At 42.6% G+C, this 21266-nt stretch overlaps 1 protein-coding gene across 11 annotated transcripts in view; it reads right to left on the bottom strand.

Annotated features, from left to right (window-relative positions):
• Positions 1-21266, bottom strand: part of DCUN1D4 (defective in cullin neddylation 1 domain containing 4) — an 85704-nt gene that overhangs the window by 47090 nt on the left and 17348 nt on the right. For 8 of the 11 annotated variants that reach the window (XM_086705083.1, XM_086705082.1, XM_086705081.1 and 5 more), the window contains 2 exons: positions 8484-8554; positions 8278-8317 (listed from right to left, as the gene is read on the bottom strand). In XM_086705083.1, coding sequence (XP_086561209.1) covers positions 8278-8317; positions 8484-8554 — 111 coding nt within the window. Of the gene's footprint in view, positions 1-881; positions 906-8277; positions 8318-8483; positions 8555-18958; positions 19144-21266 lie in introns of those variants that run through there. The other 3 variants (XM_086705087.1, XM_086705084.1, XM_086705089.1) reach the window with 3 other exon arrangements.

A 21266-nucleotide genomic window follows, 5' to 3' on the forward strand; every position in this document is an offset into this window, starting at 1 on the left:
GTGGTCCCGCTTATAAACAACATGGGAGCATACAAAAAGGTCCAAAGAGTTTCAGAGCGACCCAAGCTTTTGGAGACTGCCAACACACAAGAAAAAGATTCATTCTTGTCCGTTAACGCTTTGGGCTGGGGCCTGCAGAACGTAAAAGTACATCCTGCCTAGCTGGAAAGCCTGCCACACTGCTCAGAAATAACAGTCTGTCCAAGAAATAACAAATGTTGGCGAGGATGTGGAGATAAGGGAACCCTTGTGCACTATTGGTGGGAATGCAAGCTGGTGCAGCCACTGTGGAAAACGGTGTGGAGGTTCCTCAAAAAAATTAAAAACGTAACTACTATATGACTCAGCAATCCCACTTCTGGGTATTCACCCAAGGAAAACAAAAACACTATTTTGAAAAGAATATATGCACGCCTAGGTGTGCTGCAGCACGATTTACAACAGCCCAGATAGGGAAGCAACCTAAGTGTCCCTCAACAGATGAAGGGATAAAGCAGATGTGTGTACATACACAATGGAATATTATTCAGCCACAAACAAAAATGAAATCTTGCCATTTGCAACAACATGGATGGGGCTAGAGAGTATTATGCTAAGCGCAAGAAGTCAGAGAGAGACAAATCCCACAGAATTTCCCTTGTATGTGGAATCTAAAAAATAAAACAAATGAACAAATGAAAAATAACAGACTCACAAATACAGAGAACTGGTGGCTGCCAGAGGAGAGGTGGGTCGGGGGGAGGTGGGCAAAATAGGTGAAAGGGCTTCAGCCGTACAGACTTCCAGTTATAAAATAAGTAAGTCACAGGGATGCAAAGTACAGAATATAGTGAATAATACCGTAATAACCGGGTATGGTGAGAGGCGGTAACAACACTTACCTTGGTGAACGCTGTAACGTACAGAACTGCCAAACCAACATGTTATACACCTGAAACTAATACAACATTGTATATCAACTATAGCTTAAACAAAAGAAAGGAAGGAAGGAAGGAAGAGTAGTCTGTCTTAAACCTTGAGGCTCACTTTCCCCTCCCTGAATGTGTACGTATGAAGAAAAGTCATTTCCTTCCAGTGCCGGTCATGGCTTAGTTCTGAGCACCTAGTCTGGCAATAAACTCTCCCTCACACCAGTGTTTGCAGAACACAGAGGAAAATGTACTATCCCCTCAGCCCGTGGAACAGCGAACACTATTTAAAATAATGTTTTCACAATATTCGCCAATAAAGGTTAATCCACTTGCTCCTCTCCTACCTGCTTCCTCATAGACGAACAGGTATAATGTCTGGCTTTCACTGAATCCTACTCAACAAGAGCATCATGTTTTGGGGAAACATACAAACATCTTAAGTTAACTAACGTTTTCAACTTTCTCTTGTTTTCTTCCTTATTTGATGCTTTCTGTGAAAAGGTTTCACAAATCACTTTTCCTCGTGTCCATGTAAAATGCTATCATATTTGAGCCCCAATTTGGCATTTTATTCTTTTATTTACTTAAAATTTTTTCCTTCTAGCCAAGAACTATGGCTTCTGTTCAGATCTCTCTACTCTAACGATCAGCGTGAGTGGCTACCGTGGGGCCATCTTTCACAAAGGAACAACATCTGTTCACCTTTCCAGCACTCACTGGCTCACCGACCCTTTCAACCCTGCCTCAGAGGAAAGACACATCCAATTCCCATGCCAGGGAAGATACAAAGGACGACACAGCACAGCTTCACAGGTAGAACCCGAGATAGAACCCATAACGACAGTGAAAAGTTTCAGGCTACATAAAAAGCAATTTTTTAATGCAAGGAAAACAAGTTTACTTGAAATACTTTGCCAACACGAACCAAGTCAACGAAATACACAGAGAGCACACAACTCAAGGCGTATTTGCCCCAATACTGCTCCTCTTCCCCCCAACACGGCTCCAGGGATCCCAGCTGAGCAAGAGCAATAAACTAGGGTTTTTAAGCGCACATTCCAAATACACCCTGGCTTGCAGGGCCCCGTTTGGTTTACCTGTGCATAGACAGCAGCCAATACAGTGTCTCAGTACAATAATAATAAGATACATACATTATTGAGAATCCAAAAGGAGACTCTCAATAAATATTTGTTAAATAAATGTGTTCTTAAAACATGTATACATCAAATTCTACTTTAAAAAGTCAGTACGTTTCGGGGCACCTGGGGGGCTCAGTCAGTTGAGTGTCTGACTCTTGGTTTCAGCTCAGGTCATGACCTCACGCTTCTGTGAGAACGAGCCCCGCATCAGGGTCTGTGTTGACAGCGCAGAGCCTGCTTGGGATTCTCTCTCCCTCCCTCCGTCTGCCCCTCCACTGCTCATGTGCACACACACATTCTCTCTCTCAAAATAAATAAACAATTAAAAAGAAAAAAGTCACTATGTTTCTTCAGTACCTTTCCAGAGATTTAAAATACCTATGAACAGATAACATACCATAATTTCAGATTTTTTTCCCATTCGTCAGGAAAATAAGCACTTCACTTTAAGTCTCCTGGCAAAGTAGGATTTTTTTAAACAAATATATTCAAGAATGTCTGCCCCTTAAAATAACTCTGTGATAAGTCTTTTTATAATAAAAATTGTATTTGTTTAAATGAATGTTTTACAAATTTGTATTTATTTGCATCATTGTATTTATGCTTTACTCGGAACTTATATCACATAATCTACTTCAATTAAACTTTATCTTTAAAAAAACAAAATAATAAGTAACAAGAACATTACGAAATGTTTATCTGCTTCAAAGAACGGACTATTTGAGGCACCTGGGTGGCTCAGTTAGTTAAGCATCCGACTGCTGATTTCAGCTCAGGTCATGATCTCACAGTTCCTGTGATAGAGCCCCACGTCGGGCTCCAAGTAAGAGCTCAGAGTCTGCTCGGAATTCTCTCTCGCCCTCTCTCTCTGCCCCTCCCCTGCTCACGCACCCTCTCTCTTTCTCTCAAAATAAATAAATAAACTTTAAAAAACAAAACAAAGAATGGACTATTTTAACACTCTGTAAGTATTTACTTAAACACAATCAATCTGACATTACAGGTAGAGGCAAAATATTAGGCAAAATATTAGAGGCAAAATATTATTATTAAAATATCTGGCATTTTAAAGATAACTCTGAAGAACTTTCAAAGTTATGCTCACTAATCTGAGAGGTGTTATTACTGTCCCAATTCTACAGATGAGAAAATTGGCCCATTAGGTTGAGTACCCAAAAGTTCCTACATCAATAAATACTTAACAAAGAAAAGCAACTTCCTGTAGATGAACTTTAAGAAACCCCAAAATTCATCTGAAATGATCAGAGCTGCAAGTTTTCATTCTTTGCCAATCACCCAAGAAAAAGCGGTGATGAAAAAGATTTTAAAGATCTATCTTACATCAGGAGACATATTTGGCAGATACATATGAAAGAAGAAAAGCCTTCTGATAATCATAATAAAGCAGGAGAAAGAGAAGACTAGTATCAACTAATAATCCCAAGCTAGAATTCTCACTCCTTATAATTATCTTGATGTTCTGGTGTTCAGTCTCAATACTTCTACACTAGACGGACAGTCAGTCTGAAATCTAGCCTGAGATGCTAGGGTCGATATATGATCCTTAGGAAGGCAATAAAAATTGTTTATATTTTTTACCCCAGGTTATGATTTGAGTTCATTTCTTTTTGGCTTAGTTTTAAAAGAACTTCAGATCACTAAAGTAGATCTAAAGTGATCTAAGTTGTTAAAACAAATGAGGGGCGCCTGGGTGGCGCAGTCGGTTAAGCGTCCGACTTCAGCCAGGTCACGATCTCGTGGTCCGTGAGTTCGAGCCCCGCGTCAGGCGCTGGGCTGATGGCTCAGAGCCTGGAGCCTGTTTCCGATTCTGTGTCTCCCTCTCTCTCTGCCCCCTCCCCCATTCATGCTCTGTCTCTCTCTGTCCCAAAAATAAATAAACGTTGAAAAAAAAAAAAAAAACAAATGAAATATTCTATTAATTGACCACATTTTCAAATAAATCAGGTAGTCAATGAATTCTTCCCACATTAAACAATTAGAAATACTGCCAACATTTTTCAACATTTTTTTTTAAATATCTGGTCCCAGAAAATCTATTTTTTTTTTCAACGTTTATTTATTTTTGGGACAGAGAGAGACAGAGCATGAACGGGGGAGAGGCAGAGAGAGAGGGAGACACAGAATCGGAAACAGGCTCCAGGCTCTGAGCCATCAGCCCAGAGCCTGACGCGGGGCTCGAACTCACGGACCGCGAGATCGTGACCTGGCTGAAGTCGGACGCCTAACCGACTGCGCCACCCAGGCGCCCCCCTAGAAAATCTATTTTAAAGAGAAACTTGAGTTCACCTGTTTGGACCAAGGCCCTTTAATGACTATCCAGCTTGTTGTCTTGATAATAATTTAACTAAATATGTTATTCTTAATAAACATTATTTAAGTAGGTGCACCATTGCCTTTCCCTTTTTGACCTTTTTGTTTGTGGGCCTCAAGAGGCCCATAAAATTAGAGAATTATTCTGACCTTTCCTAACTTAGTAGAAATGCATGTTCCAGTACAAAACTTTCACTGTCCGGGGTGCCTGGGTGGCTCAGTCAGTTAAGCATCCGACTCCTGGTTTCGGCTCAGGTCGTGATCTCACAGTTTCGTGGGTTCAAGCCCCAAGCTGGGCTCTGCACTGGCAGTACGGAGCCTGCTTGGGATTCTCTCTCTCTCTCCCCCTCCTCTCTCTGCCCCTCCCCAACTCACACTGTCTCTGTCTCTCCAAAAATAAACTTTAAAAAATAAAAAACTTTAAAAAATTCCACCATCTAATTTTCCATTTTATTGAGTTTGTTGCATCATAACCTTGTTCCACTTAATAACATTTTACGTGGTTCATTCTGCCACTTCACTACTTTTTATGGAGCTATTTCACCTCACTATTCACTGAAGAATGTCACAAAGACATAGTGATTTAAGTTGATAAATAGATCGTGTTTGAAAACATCTTTCCAGTACCTAATATTTTCTTTCATTTCCTTGAACAGATCATTGAACTACTTGCTTGCTTGAGTGAAACTATTAGGGTCCAAATGTGCAATTTTCATCCTACTACTTAAGACAAAAAAAAAATTTTCCTTTCCTTTGTCTCTAAATATTGACTTCTGACATCTACCTTCTTTGTTACTCATTTTTTTTGTCCTCCCCATCCACTATTTTTTATTCACTCCCTATAATTCGGATTTGGGGCTACTTGTCCAAGATCAATTCTGTCTGTCTATCTGTCTCTCTTTGGTGGGAGGAAGACTGAAAGCACCAAAGGAAAGTGCTGGAAGAGACAGAGCAGGAAGACACCAGCCTCTTTCGCACTTGGTTGGCTCTTCCACATACAGTTTCCGGCAGATACTGCTGAGACCCCGTTGTGCCAAAACATTCAGAGCAGCATTACAGTGATTAATGTTCTCGGATTTCCAAACGTTACAGATTTTATGTTGTTTAATTTTTTGAGTATACTCAGGTATGGGAATCACAAGTGATGCTATAACCAAACGGGGAAACGTTAACGAAATGGACTATTCGAAGGAATTACTAATGCTAATTGGCACTGACTGGCATGTCTGGGGTACCAGGCACTGCCCCAGCATGTCACATACCAAGTGTCACCCATATCCACTATCCCCAAGGGGGCAAGAGGAGGCATGAGGCCAAACACACTTTCCACTTTCATTTTCTTAATTACAGCTTCCAGTTATTTAATTGCTATATTCAGTTTAAATATTTAGATATAAAATTACTATAGTAACAACATTCATTTAAATCTGAAGTTCAAAGTTAACTGCATAATGTATAGGATTCAGAACTCAGAGGTCTTATTACCCCAGCTAAAGAAGAGACAATCTCCAGGCTATACAAACACAAAAAGCAGTTTTAAATCAAAACTACACTAACTCTTAAGTTTAAAAAATCCTCAGAGCCACCAACATATTATTTTAGAATTGGAGAGAAATGTGCTTCACTACTTAACTATTAAAGCTGGCCCTGAAAATTTTATTTCAGCATTACTTGTAGCAGCCAAGTTAAACACACTTAAATGTATATCAATAGGAGGCTGCAGAAACATATTATGATATATCCATGAACTTTAAAAATGCAGAGACATTAAGGTATAGAACACATGCTTTATAAATGGGCTGCTATGAAGAGATCAAGATATACTGAGTGACAAACACAAGAGGCACATACAAATGTATACAGTATTGGGGGGGAAATATCATCATCTGGGACATAAACATAAGACTGTAAGAGTTACCCCTGCAGAGTCAAGCATGGAGTACTAGTGGGGATGAAAGCTGGGGATAATAAAATGGAACAGAAATTTTCATTTTTTATTTTATACCTTCTTTTTTTAACGTTTATTTATTTTTGAGACAGACAGACAGACAGACAGACAGATGTGACCAGGGAGGGGCAGAGAGAGAGGGAGAGAGACACAGAATCCGAAGCAGGCTCCAGTTGTCAGACCCCGATGTGGGGCTCGAACTCACAAACCACGGGACCATGACCTGAGCCGAAGTCAGATGCTCAACCAACTGAGCCACCCAGGAGCCCCTATTTTAAATTACCTTTTCGACACTTCTTTTAAAACCATGTGCACACAATGTTTTTAAAATTTATTAAGCAAATTGTTTTTGACTGCCCTCGAGTTGATTTGCTGACACAAAAAGATCAGATGAAGGGAGCCTCTGTGGCCTGGCCTTCTAGAACACTCCTGGCACAGACTCTGCTCTCCTTCTCTGACTCCTTGCCCTGGAAGGAGGATTGTCTAATCCAATTAGTGGTCCAGGGAGAAGGAGCTGAGCAGAGCGGCCCAGCCCCCGTCTGAACCCCCTTTTCAGACTGACCTGCCGGCAGAAGTTCAGACTCTTCGGGCCTTCATGAAGTGGGGAGTTGGGGGTGAGTGGGGACAACAGGTGTGCTGGCCTGTGCTCATCTAGTTGTGCCGGTGACTGGGTGTAAGGCTATTTATTTAGTTCAGGTAAAATACTACAACTCCTCTGCATTCTTGCTATATATCTAAGCTGTGTTTTCCAACAAAACTGGTACTTCAATCTCCATCTTGTGTCTAATTTTCAACTGGTTCTAAACCAATGTGGAGGAGAGGGTGGGAGAGCTCTAAATCCCCAAACCTCCAAGGATATACCATTACATGAAAAATGAAAGATGCTGTATAATATGTACAGGTACGATCTTAGATGCTAAATTTTTAGAAGTCCTATAAAAGTATAAACGCACGCATAAAAATCTCTGAAAGAACAAACACTGAACAGCATACTGGGGGAAGGCTGGATTGGGAGAAGAGAAGGAAGACTGTCACTTGTCACTCCATTCGGTTTTGTGCTATTCAACATTCACCAACAAGCATGTATTCCTGTATTCCTGTATAATTATAATTACCTGAAAATTACTGTGGTAATTTTCAAAAAATCTAAATACATTTTAATAACTTTTGTTGGAAGTCATAGAAACCATAGAACAAGTGCAAGTTTCTAAACGTTCTGCTTCTCAACAGTTTAGAGAAGCGGTTCTCAGAGTGTGGTCTCCAGACCAGCTGCATCAGCATCATCTGGGAGCCTGATAGAAACGCAAACTCTGGGGCCCCAGCCCAAATCTACAGAATCAGAAACCCTGGGGGTGGAGCCTAGCAATCTGTTTTAACAAGCCCTCCCTGGCTGATTATAAGCCAGCTGAAGTTTAAGAACCACAGGACTAGAGACCGGCTCATAATAACTGTTTCAATGTTTCCATTTGTAAATCCTCTGGACCTATACCACCCACCCACCCACACCCCTACCCACCAATCAAATTATCTTTCGTCTCAATTCAACACGCATTTATGGAATACCTTTCAAACTGCATTACTGTAAGTTTTTAGTATATACTAAAGCACTTTAGTAAAGAAACGGTATCGTGAGGCCACTAGGGAGAGTCCCCAGCCTCTTTAAAGGGACTGAAGTAACTCTGACATAAACCAGAGACCCACAACGGAGCTACACCACCGGGAAGGAGGGGCAACATGGTTTCCTTCACACACCCTGAAAAACATCCTCAACCAAGTAGCGACTTGTCAGTGTATTACAACACACATCATTCTCAGCTAGTATTTCTCCTTCGTAACTTTGTATTATGAAGCTTATTTAAAATTAAGTAAAAAATAAAATTAAATTAAAAAATAATTTAAAAAATTAAATTAAATTAAATTAAGTAGCGTAAGCATTTATAGATACCTGTTGAGTGATCGTCTTGGCCAACGTCTTCTGTTAGATTCTGCAAGAAACATGTTCATGATTACCAAGAAATCACATACCATTCAGCAAGTTTTAAAATTCAGTATTTGCATAAACAGCTGGTATCTCAATATCCATAATCTCAATTTTCACCAAATACACTTAACTACTTTAAACAGTTGGTGGTCTTTAAAAGCTTGACTTACTAGCTTATTAAGGGTGTGGTAGATCTTATGAATATTTGCCAGTGTTGAGAGATGAGAGTTCAGCTGGAAGTCTTTAAAAGAAAAAGAAGAAAATTCAGGGTCATTTATTTCCCATGCTGCCAAACAACTGTAAGACAAGAAAACTCAGAAGTGCAGAAAAACAAATGTTTTGATACCACTGAATAGTACCTCGTTAATTTGATACTTACTAAATAAAATTCAACATGCAACTATTGACCTATCTCTTAGAACTAAAGTCTGACAATAAAGTTAAATCCCCAGCCAAATGTTTAAGTTCATGAGATTTTCATGTTCACTTTCTCTTTCTCTTTCCCTTCCCCAGAATTACTGATACAGTATCCAATCAAGCTCCTGGCAAGAAAATAACAGAAAAGCATCTCAGCCATTTGGCGTTTCTTACAATATATTTATTTTGCTGGCTCTTATACAACAGAGAGAGCAAAAATGGAACCGAAGTCCCTCCTCTCCCATCAAGCAAACACAGGCAAATTAAAGGACTGTGCTGCAAGCAGAGTCCACGCGCCCAGAGCCCGAGGATGGAGTCTACAGTCACTCGCACTGCAGAACTGAGAAGCGCCACAGACCCAGGAGGGAAGCAGCAGAAACCGGGCTCACAGACGTGTCCAACTCAAAGAACATATCCCGCCCCTCAGCATCTCTGATAATTTCAGGACTACATGCTAGATCATACATACGTCGTAGAATCCCAAACAACATAAAACTTTCAACTGTTAGGCTTGTGAATCTCTAACCTCAAATGCTTCTTTTAAAGTCAAGTATGCTTGCATACATATTGGCGACACAAATGCAAGTTAAAAGTCAATGACTAATTTCACATTTGAAAAAGCATCAAGGAAGTATTCTCATAAAATATCAAGATTTATATTAGCTCCTTTCCCTACTCTATCGTAAAGGCTAGTCTGAAAGTAACCTTGAAAAGATACTGTAACTCCCCAAGTTATGCCATTTGGATAAAAAAAGAGAACAATCGCCCTTCACGGCACTGGTTCACTTGGGACTCGTATTGGGTGCCAAGAACAGAGCAAACGGCAGACACTACAATACAGCTGTCTGTGCTGGGCTGGACTCTGGGCTGGACTTGGGGCTGCTGCTCCGAGTCTGGGAGGCACGCTGACTTCGCTGCCAGTGTTTAGAGAGCTTTACTTTCTTTTCTCAGTTGTGCCAGGAATCCAGCTCTGGACTGGCCTGCAGAGCAGAGGGGCTGGCGGGCAGCAGGGCCTCTGGCCCTCACACGTCACCATCAGGAGCGGCAGGCCACACTTGCACACAAACACGTGGACTGCTCTGACCCACCTGGCGGTGGCCATGGTCTAACACTCACAGCCACTGAGAGCTGCCCAGAATTTTTGGCTGAGAGACGATCAGAGCAGGGCCTCAGACTCTAAATGGGCTTCAAATACAGACAAGTGTTAATTGTTTAGCATCTGAATGGTTTAGCCGCACTTAAGGTAAATGATGACATAATGTGGCACAGAATCTTGATTTTCCATCTTAATTAGTACAGTTGCATAGAAAAGGTATAGGAAAGCATTTGGAGCATGTGAACATGTGTATGTGTTTATTTACTTATGTTTACATTTAATAAACATTGACGGGGTCTCTAAAGCTAGAAGCAACAGCCCTCTTCTGAGCCACAGGAGGCTTTGGGGAGCTTAAACATCCACAGCCCCCTTGACCCACATCTACCACCACACCATAACCGCACCTTTTCGTACTTGCAATTTAAAAACTGGAGGACAAATGATACATTCCATTACCATCTCCAAATTAAATCCTGAATTAAACTCCTGGGCCCCCCAAAAAAACAAAAACAAAAAAAAAAATTAAGGGTCTAGATTCTCTCTTCACTGAGGCCACATGGAGCAGGGAATAGAAAAGGGGGCTTGCCAAAGATCATTCAAGCACTGAGGTTTCCAGACGCCCCCCCCCCCTCCATGCTATACTTTTTCCACCCCTCTGATGTTAATTCAATTGTCAAAATTCACATAAGAGAATCTAAATGAATTAAAATTTCTAAATCCTTCTACACACACACACACACACACACAGTTCCATACAAAAATCACAGCCAAATAAACACCTTGATTTACAACCTCTCTGTGGAGTCTGACCGCTAATCTGAATCTCAGGTCTACCAGTTATTTAATCTAAATCTTGATTTTCTCATCTATAAAATGAGATTACAACACCTTGATGTGTCATTCATTCATTACAATGTCTGGACCATATTAAGTGCTCACTAAAAGAGACCAAAGATCACTACATTTGCTGATACCATTTTCCAAATCACACTTCTATCTAAAATGGTCTCTAATTCCCATAGGTCCAAGTCAAGCCCCACAACAGAAACTCCACAAAGCTGGAGCTCCCTCTGTGATTGAGGCATGTGGCCCAGTATATCGTTACAGCCTGTGATGGCCTTTCTGTATTCACACACCACCAACTGATGTCCACGATGATGGTCAAAGATAATCTCAACACAGTGGAAAAAATATACAAGAGCGTTTAAGACCAGGTTCTAGATACAAAGTTTCACTTCACAGGCAAGGAGAATAACAAGGCTTATTTCCCAAATCACATAACACAGTCAGCAATTCTCCATTTCCATATCCACTATCATCACTTCACCGAAAGGAAAAAGAAAACAGCAACACACATAATTTTACTTTAGCCTCACCAAGGTAAGAAGCAGCTAAGGAGGTGGCACAAATTCAGTGGGAAAAAAAGACAAAAATGGCATTAAAAGATAAATCCACAAAGGTTAACACATACTGAATTTATGGTTCATCTGTTCAGTGCTCAGGGCAAGTAATAGACCTTGAAATCTAAAATAGATTTCACATCCTTAAGGAATAGATGTTAAGGCTAAAGATCAAATGCTTTACACAGAATGTATTTAGGAAAGCACTAACTGATTCATAAAAATTTCCTTCTGCTCATATTTCAATTCCAAAGGATAAATGCCAGGTTAAGTCACCTTTACTCCAGGACCACATGGCTCTCCACAGTAAAGCAGTGACTGGGTGTCACTCTCCTGTGTGACATGCAAACCCTAGATTCTGTATTAAAAGCAAAACTGGCTCTGCAAAAAGGCACAGCCTGCTTGATAAACAGCTTGCCTAAATTATCTTCTGGGTATTCGGGGCATTCTTAAAACGATCAACAAATGTTGACTGGGCATAAAGCTCCCTGGTTTTTTGTTTGTTTTGCAATTACCATTTGGCATGACCTACATAATGGAAAAGAAAAGAATGCCACTGAGGGGAGGTCAAAGCCCGTGTCCCCAAAGTCCCCTGGGTTTAGAGCTCCACAATATAGACAGGGACATTAATATTAGGAATGAAACAATTATGTGAGTTCAGACAACTGACCATCAGCAACAAGAATCAAATTTAAAAATGAACAGCCCTTATAGGAGTTTACTTCCAGAAAAGGATCAGACACAAATTAAACACTTAAAAATCAAATCCTTTCCTTCATACCATCCTCACTTGTAAAATATAGCTGGGAGATGTTCCCCATTGTAATAGCAACAAAAAGCAATAATACCTACAGGAATAAACTAATATGTAACATACAAATGAAAAAAAACAATAAAAGTTTACCGAAAGACCTAAATGTAGAGATATGACACTCCTGGAATGGAAAGACTCAGTATTGTAAAGCAATCACTTCCCCTTTGCACTAAACTACAAATTAAATGTAATCAAATTCCTATTCTTCCTGCCTCCCAGATCTCCACTCCAAAAGAGGTGGAGAAAAGGAAGGGACTCGGGCAGATTGATTCTAAAGTTCATCTGAAAGAACAAACATGTTGGCCTTGCCAAGAAATTGTTGAAAAAAGAAGAATGAGGGAGAACCTGCCCTATCAGATATCAAAACAGAGTATAAAACAGAGATTGGTAAGCTCTTTGTAGAGAGCTGGATAGTAAATATTTGTAGGCTTGTGGGCTATGCAATCTCTGTTGCAACTACTGTGCCACGGTAGCTCAAAGCAGCCATAAATACATAAACAAAGGAGTGTAGCTGTGTTCCAATAAAACTTTATAAAAACTAAGTGGTAGGCCAAATTGGCCTGTGGGCCACGGTTCGCCCATGCTTGGTATAAAGGTACAACAATTATAATAGAGAGGTACATGTGCAAGAAGACAAATCAGTGAAGCCCACTGATGAACATATGTGCGTGTCTATAAACACACATATTAATAAACATATGATAAAACGGCATTTCAAATAAATGAGGAAGAGCTAATCATTCAGCAGAGGGGCAACTAGCTAGCAGGTGGAACAAATTAAAGTTCACTCCAACCTCACCCAAAAGTTACATACAGATAGAAGGGGAAGGCACTCAAGGCAAAAGAAAAGCCCTTATCTTGGGCTCCGGGTTCTGCTCTGACTCTACCCACCTCTCCAATCTCATCTCCTCCCTGGTGCCTGGGTGGCTCAGTTGGCTAGGCAATCTCATCTCCTCCCCATCCTCCCCATGCTGCTTCCTCAGCCACAACGAGCTTCCTGTTGTTCAGTGACCATCCCAAGCACACTCCTACTTCAGGACCTTTACACATGCTTTGCCTTGAGCCTTCTTCTAATAATAACACAGCTTGCTCTCACATTTCACCAGGTTGCCATTTAAATATCACCTTTTTTTTTTTTAAGTTTATTTATTTAAGAGACAGAGAGAAAAACCAGCAGGGGAGGGAGAGAGTGAGAGGGGGGGACAGAGGATCCGAAGCAGGCTCCAGGCTCTGTGCTGACAGCAGAGTACCCAATGTGGGGCTCAAATTCACAAATGGTGAGATCATGGCCTGAGCTGAAGTCGGTCGCTTAACTGACTGAGCCTCCCAGGCGCCCTTAAACATCACCTTCTTACCAACCTTGCCAGACTAACAAGCAGGACCCCTTCTTTGATCTTTTACCTTACCATGCTTTCTTTCTTTCTTTCCTCTGTATTTGTCATCTTTCTCTCCCAATTAAAGTGTAAGTTTCACAGAAGCCAGGACTCAGGTCTTGTCCACTACTGTATCCCTAGTACCAACTTAGAACGCTCTCTGGCACATAATAGGTGCTCAATAATTACTCAGTGAATAAATACAGATACAAAGGCACCAAATCTTAATTTTGATGTATTCAGGGCATTTCAAATGCATCCACACCATTAGACCTTGAACTGTGAGAAGCAGTGTGGTAAAAGAGAAACTCATAAGGAAGGCAAAGGTCTGAAAATGAAGAGTCTGTGAACCCTGCTCACCAGTTTCCATTTACTCTCTTAAGGACTCGTATGTCCCACTGGGCCACCAGAGGGTATGCAAACCAAGCAGATAAACATGATGCATTCAAGCAGCATCGATTCTACTCAACAGAAGGCACCTCTAAGAGTATTATACGAACACAACAACACGGTTATGGCACAAGACTTTAAAGAAACTTCATCACACCGAGCCATGCTGCCAAGATCCTGTGAGTACTTAATTCCCTGAACCTCTGCCATGGCAGAGTGTTGCTGGAGAACTTGGAGAAGCACTGCTGGGAGCGTGGGTGCTGCACAGGGTCAAAATGTTTAAATCAGGAATTCTTTAGAAGGATCACTCTGCGGCAAGAGCGTGGCCTGGACGGTGGGTGGCCTCTCATGAAGACGACTGGGAGTGACTGAGGTGGGGCACAAGCAGGGCCTCACGTTAGACAGTGAGGAGAGGAGAATCCCGGTACAGTGGGAGAGCAGAGGATCCACGCTTAACTCACACAAATTCAACTTCATTCACTTGCCAAAAAAAAAAAAAAAGAAGGAAAGAAAGAAAAGGAAGAGAGAAGAAAAGAAATTTCAATTGTCCCACAACCGCCCTCCATCCTACTTAACGAACTGGAGACAGGCAATACAAATCCCATAGTTGCTCCTAAGTCTCGATTTCCACGTGCCAGTCACATTTTGTGCATCTCACAACACTTAACGAGTCTAGTATTTAAAAGTGGATTTCCCATAAAACTCGGTCCCTCAATGCAGGCCAGCTGCTTCGGCTGGTGCTCCACTGAAGAGCCAGTGATCTGCTCCCATGCTGGAGGAAAGAACTGGCCGTCCTGGGTGGATCTGAGAAAACCCCTCGAGGGGCACCTTCTCAAAGTGTTCCCAAGTGCTATCTTTCATACAGGTGACTTTGACCTTACACATGGACTCAGAACTAACCTCTTTATAAAATGTCACTGTACTAGGAGGAAAAACCACTATGACTGCATTCAGGAGATGCGAGAGGAGTTCATCGTTTCATGTCCGTTTGTCCAATTCTCCTTTTACTGGCTCAGGCGGATCACACAGCTAGCTGTGGCCAAGCCGGGAATGATTCACATCTTCTGATTCCCCATCCAAAGTCCGTTCCTCCATTCTAGCTTATTTGTAATCAGAGCAAAAATTGACCTATCTTCATGCTCCATAAAAGGAAAAAGCAATACCATTTCCCACCCAAAGTTGTTAATAATCAGGTACACAAATTAGAGTAACATTTTCTTAAAAGTTACTAAAACTGGCTGAATCCAAAACAACCAACTTTTTAAGAGAAAAGATGTGCAAAGAAGCTACCACTAATAACACCTGTGTTATTTTGATTTCAAGTACACTTCTTCTAGAGCACTAACGATGAATGAAAGTATTTTATTATTAGCTAAACTCTAGTTGGGCAGTGAGCAATGCTCTCAGGTCTAGAGGTTTTCAATGCAGCACTATGCATAGACATGTACTTAATAAATGCTTCCTGATGACCATGAATGAACTAAACCAGTAAAGGCTCTTGAGGAGGGGAGGAGCAGAATAACCATGTTATTGACCAAAAAAAGTGAAACAAGATCGGACAAAATTAAAGGTTATCAAATCAGCATGGGTCCCTGATGTTTCTGGGGCAGAACAACAATATGGTCGAGCAGAGTGGGCTAAGGCCTAACTCAGTTTCAATATGTAATGCTACGGGTTCTCCAAGCTACAGGTTACATGGCCCATTCTCCTGAAATGCTGATTTTACTCAGTGATAAGGAAAATGAAAAAAATTCTGTTGTCAAAATCAAGGGTAGTTGAAATTTATTCTTTAGGTTTGCCTTGCCTCCTTCCTTCTAGAAACAGAAGCCCTTTGTCCAGTGAGTTTCAGAGAGACGGAGAATGAGAATGCCAATGATGTCAAGAGGAGACCCCTGCCAACCTGCAAAGAACACGGAACAACCTCTGATTTCAAGCAACACAATTTTGGATTTGTTATTGCAGCATAAAAGAAAAAAAAAAAATCCAAGTCTTCAACAAGTCCTTACAAGGCCCTACATGATCTGACCTAAGTCATCTCATTCCATTATCCTTGCTCACTCCATTCCAGCCACTCTCTTCCTTAAAGACTCACGTGAATTCCTACCTCAGGGCCTTTGCATTTAATATGCCTCTGCGTCAATGACCTCTGGTGTCCGCAAAGCCTGCCAGCTGACTTCACTGAAATATCTATTCAAATGTCACCTCATCAGAGAGGTCTCTCCTCTCCTGACTCTATCAAAAGCAGCACCTGCACCCCCCAGCTTTAGATTTACTGTATTACTCTAAGTTTGTGTGCTAGGTTTGTGGGTCAGTTTCATACTACATGCGCTTTGTTGCTAGTGGGAATTTCTTTATGAAACAGAAAATAGCAGCGCCTGCCTCACAGGGCTACTGCGAGGATTAAATGAGTTGATGCTGGGATGGGCTTGGAACAGTACCTGGCACACGGTAAGCACTGAGCGCTGGCTGGGACGTCACACAATGAGCAGGAATGGCTGGCTATCCGCCCAGCGCCCTCTCCCCCATAGCCCGAACCAAACCCAGCTCGCTAATTAAGCTTCTTAATGCTAATCCAGTGGCTGCACATAAGAATCACCTGGGAAGCTTGAAAAGCAGCCAGGGCCCCAATCCAGATCAATTAGATAAAAGTGGGAACAGGGTCGTGGATGTTTCAGTAACCCAGGTGATTCTAACATGTAGCCAGGGAGGGGAGTTCCAGCCCCAGGCTGCCAGCACAGCGCAGAACGAGCTCAGCACAGAACAGACCAGAACCCAACTCATTCACGGGGACCCCGTCAGCATGGGAAAAAGAAAAGCTCCAGATGTAGGGGAAAGATTGTACGGCTGGAAAGATTATAAGGTGAAAATGAAAAGAAACAAAGTAGCAGTAGGAAGACCTTAACATCATTCCCCTCATCAATAAACACTTGCTACTTAAAGGCACAAGAGCCAAAAGGTGAGCCACGCAAAGAGGACGCTGATAAGGGGTGGGAAGCAGGTCACCGTAGGTGACTCAGCATTTTCACTGAGCACAAGATCCAAAATTAAAGCTGTCCAAGCATACTGCTGCTGGCTTTTTCCTTCTAACTCTCACAGGACCCGTAAAAGAGGCTGCGAGAAGCCATCCGCCCTGGAGAGGCGGTGCGCCACCTGGCCCCGTCTTCCACTCCACGACCTGTGCCTGCTGGTGCCGTCTCAAAGGAGTCGGCCACTTCAGGACACCCTGTCTGGCTGCGTTCCAAGTGTGACGAGGTACAAGGGGCCCTAGATTCATTCCCTTTGCCCCACCCATCCGCCGAAGAACACAGACCCACTCCGTGGTTCAGAGTAAAACTCATCCTTTAATCTCACTGATGTCACAACAGCCCTGACACTCTGGCATCAGAAAGGCCCGGGTTAGAGTCTCAGCTCTGTGACACCCTAGCTGAGTGACCCCTTGTGACCCAATCTCACTGTGCCTCAGTGTCCTCATCTGTACAGAAGAACGGGCCCCCCTTCACAAGGCCATTGTGAGGAGCAAATGAGATGGTGTGTGCCAAGCACTTAGCACAGTGCTGGCCCACGCTATGCACCCATTACGGTTCATTGTTTTAACCCCTGCTATTATTAGAACACAGAATAGACTAAGACACGCTGAACCTGGAAGATCAAAAAGTAAAGACAGGGCAGAAGGGATGACAAGGTGACGGGCCTTTAAAAGTGTTGCGCCAATGGCCAGTAGCCTGGACTTGACCATGCCACTATCCTTCCCAGCCTCCCGTTTAATTAAGAACAAGTAATCTGGGTGCCTGGGTGGCGCAGTCGGTTAGGCGTCCGACTTCAGCCAGGTCACGATCTCGCGGTCCGTGAGTTCGAGCCCCGCGTCGGGCTCTGGGCTGATGGCTCAGAGCCTGGAGCCTGTTTCCGATTCTGGGTCTCCCTCTCTCTCTGCCCCTCCCCCGTTCATGCTCTGTCTCTCTCTGTCCCAAAAATAAATAAACGTTGAAAAAAAAATTAAAAAAAAAAAAGAACAAGTAATCTGTGGTCTAACTGCTGGGAACGGCATCTGCAGAAAGGGATACTAAAGGGGGAAAAGAGTCTAACTCAATCTCAACTACAGAAAGAAAGAAAACAATTTCAAAGATGTTACACAAAAACACATAAGTAGCTCTACTGAAAGGTAAGTTTTAGGTTTTCTCGCTTTTCTGCAATGTTGTTAGGTATGTCCTAGATTTAAAAATAATATAAAGAGTATGTTTTAGGAGTATGTTTTTAGGGCTCAGTCGGTTAAGTGCCTGACTTCGGCTCAGGTCATGATCTCATGGCCCGTGAGTTCAAGCCCTGTACCGGGCTCTGTGCTGACAGCTCAGAGCCTGGAGCCTACTTTGGATTCTGTGTCTCTCACTCTCTCTCTCTCTGCACCTCCCCTGCTTGCATTCTTGTCTCTGTCTCTCAAAAATAAACAAACATTAAAAAAAATACATATTTTTAAAAAGCATGTTTTAGAAGTAGTTAATACATGTTTATTTAAAATAGACACCCGGGTGGCTGGAGCACCTGGGTGGCTCAGTCAGTTAAGCATCTGACTCTTGATTTTGACTCAGGTCACGATCCCACAGTTCGTGAGACTGAGCCCCATGTCGGGCTCTGTGCTGACTGTGCAGAGCCTGCTTCGGATTCTCTCTCTGCCTCTCCCGTGCTATCAAAAATAAATAAATAAAAACTTAAAAAATGTAAAAAAAAAAAAAAAGTAAAATAAGATCTAAGGAGACGAAATAAACACGACTATTCCGTGAGTTAAGGTACGCAATACTTTGCCACAATCAGTCCCCCAGTTAGAATCAGTTTTTAAATGCCAACTGTCACTGAGAGAAGATGGCAGCGAGGAGGAGAGAGGAGTGGCAAAGAAGGAATTCATCCTCCATGCTGATGCTGTTGAGGCCCACTCCAAGAACAAAAGAGCCAGAAGCAAAATGGAGACGATGAGGTCAGCTGGCTCTGCCGTCACCATCCACAGGCCAGAGACAAAATCAGGGGTTCCAGGATACCCGCAGGGCTGCCATAAGGACTAAACCAAAGGCACAAACAGAACGTTGAGTATTATTTCATCGGCAGTGGTGGGGCATCTAGCCCTGCGGTCAGAATGCCTGAGTTAGAATCTCAATTCGCCACTTACTTACAAGCTGTGTGACGTTATGAAGACGACTAAACATTTCTCCGCCTCAGCTTCCTCATTTGTGAAATGGGAATAATGGTACACAGCCTGCTTCTGAGGGCCGTGGTGAGGGCTGAATGCGTCAAGACGGGCAAAGCAGCTGGAACAGTCCAAGGATAATCACCAAACCTGTCTCAGCCCCTCTCCATTCCCCCTTGTTCGTCCTCTCTCCCTGTGCCCCACCTTGTCTGACTTGTGCTTCCCTCCTCTCCTCTCCTTCCTACTCATACTCTCTCCCTGGTCCCTTTTCACAGCCCTCTGCCCGTGTGGCTCCCGCCCACCCCTCCACCTTGTCCCCTTCACTCTAGCCTGCCAAACACCCATTCTACTGCCCCAGTTCTCAGTACTGTCACCCCTGCTTGTCCCCACTGCTGGGAAAGCACCCTCCTACCTAATCCTCCCCCCAGGCGCACATAGATCTTTTCCTTCACACAGGAAAACTTCAAAAGCAAAACCCAAAGTATAAATACTAACCTTTCCGTGAAGTCTAATTTTAATGACTTCCCATTTGCTCCCAAAGCACCCTGGGCATCCAACTAACTTAGCTGCCATCGTGTCATACTCAAACCGTCCATTACTTCTCTGCCTCCACCCCTAAACCCGCTGGAAGAAGCTTCTTAGGCACAGGGACCCCCTCATTCTCACAGTCACGTGTGTTACAGCAATGCCTGGCAACAAACAAGAAAGCCTCCAATGTTTGGTGAATGGCTAACTGAAGGAATGCCTCACTTGGTTCTTTTCCTTCTGATAACCTCTCTTCCTCTCAAGGGTCTCCTTTCATAGCCTAATGAGGAAGGCGTCATTACACAGCAGTCATTAGCGACAAAAACAGAAAAGAGCCACACACGTCTCTAAACTGCGTGTTTTATCTCATTTAATCCTTGGGATCGCTCAGACCTTGCCTCCTACTTCTTTCTCTCTGCCCGACCCCCAACTCCACTCGAAGCACAGCAGCCTCTTTGCGATTCCTTCCTTGGTTCTGGGCCTGCTCCCACTCAGAGCCTCGCATTCATCTCCCCTGCTGCCGGGAATGCTCCTCACTCCCATCAGGTCTTAACCTAAAACCTGACCCTGCTATTTAAAACCACAACGTGCTCCATTCCTTTCCCCTCCCTGCTCACACACCTGTGCTCCCCCACCCTCCACCACTTTATTTTTTTTCTTCACACAACTTATCGCCATCTGACACACTGCATGATTTACCTGCTCATTATCTCCCTCCCCCACACTAGACTGAGAACTTCACGAAAGATGAAGAACCGGGCCTGGTACATGGTAGATGCTCAATAAACACTGCTAACTGACTGCACAACTCCATATTCTGCAGCAGGGAAGTTTTATACGTGAGGGCTCTGAAGCTCACCGAGTAGCTGACCAACTTACCCATGGTCACACAGCTAATATGTAGCAGAGCAAGGATCTGAATCCAGGCAATTTGACTCTAGGGCCCACACTTAACTATTATGCTTTCCTGTCTCTCAACCTGAGCCAGATAACAATCCAAGACATCAACACATCCAGGGAGCAAACCCTGGATGTGACCCTCTTTGGGCCACAGAGAACAGCCATCCACTGGAAAACTTCAAGAGAACAAGTCATTTCACTCTAGACAGTTCCACGTGGTAAAGCATTACCAGATTTATAATTTATACAGTACTGATAGTTTTTCTTTGGATTTAATAGTTCAGTAAAAAAAGAGAGAGATTAATACTGTACTGTATAAATACTTTTTATACTGTAACATCCCCATGAACAGCAAAGTGACAAATCATCAACTAACATGGAAGCGGCCTAAGATAACATAGATCAAAAGCCAAAAATCGTGGTGCAATGTGGAGAAGTACAGACTGCAAGGGGGCACAAGGGAACTTTTGGGGGTAATGAAAATGTTCTGTATCTTAATTTTAGTACTGGTTATACCAGTATAGATATTTATCAAAAATCATCAAGCTATATACACTTAAAATAGGCACAATTTTATAGTACGTATATTATACGCAATAAATGACTAAAATGCAATAAAGACATTCAGATAGGAGTTTTAGGTAAATATTCTACCCAAAAAAACCACAAATATTATTTCCATAGCTAATACTCCCAAATCAGATCCAAAAAGACACACTAGAAGTTATACATTAGTTCCTGAGCATCAGACTTTGTTTGTCTTCAGGGCAAAGAGGCGATTAGGAAAAGACAAGCAGTGAAAAGCTCTGTATACTGAGATCCAGCAGGGTGGCTGATGTGTGGCCCAGAGTCCTGACTGACCACT

Source organism: Puma concolor, chromosome B1 (genome assembly GCF_028749965.1).
Source record: "Puma concolor isolate L17-30 chromosome B1, mPumCon1.1.hap2, whole genome shotgun sequence".
Lineage (NCBI taxonomy): Eukaryota > Metazoa > Chordata > Mammalia > Carnivora > Felidae > Puma > Puma concolor.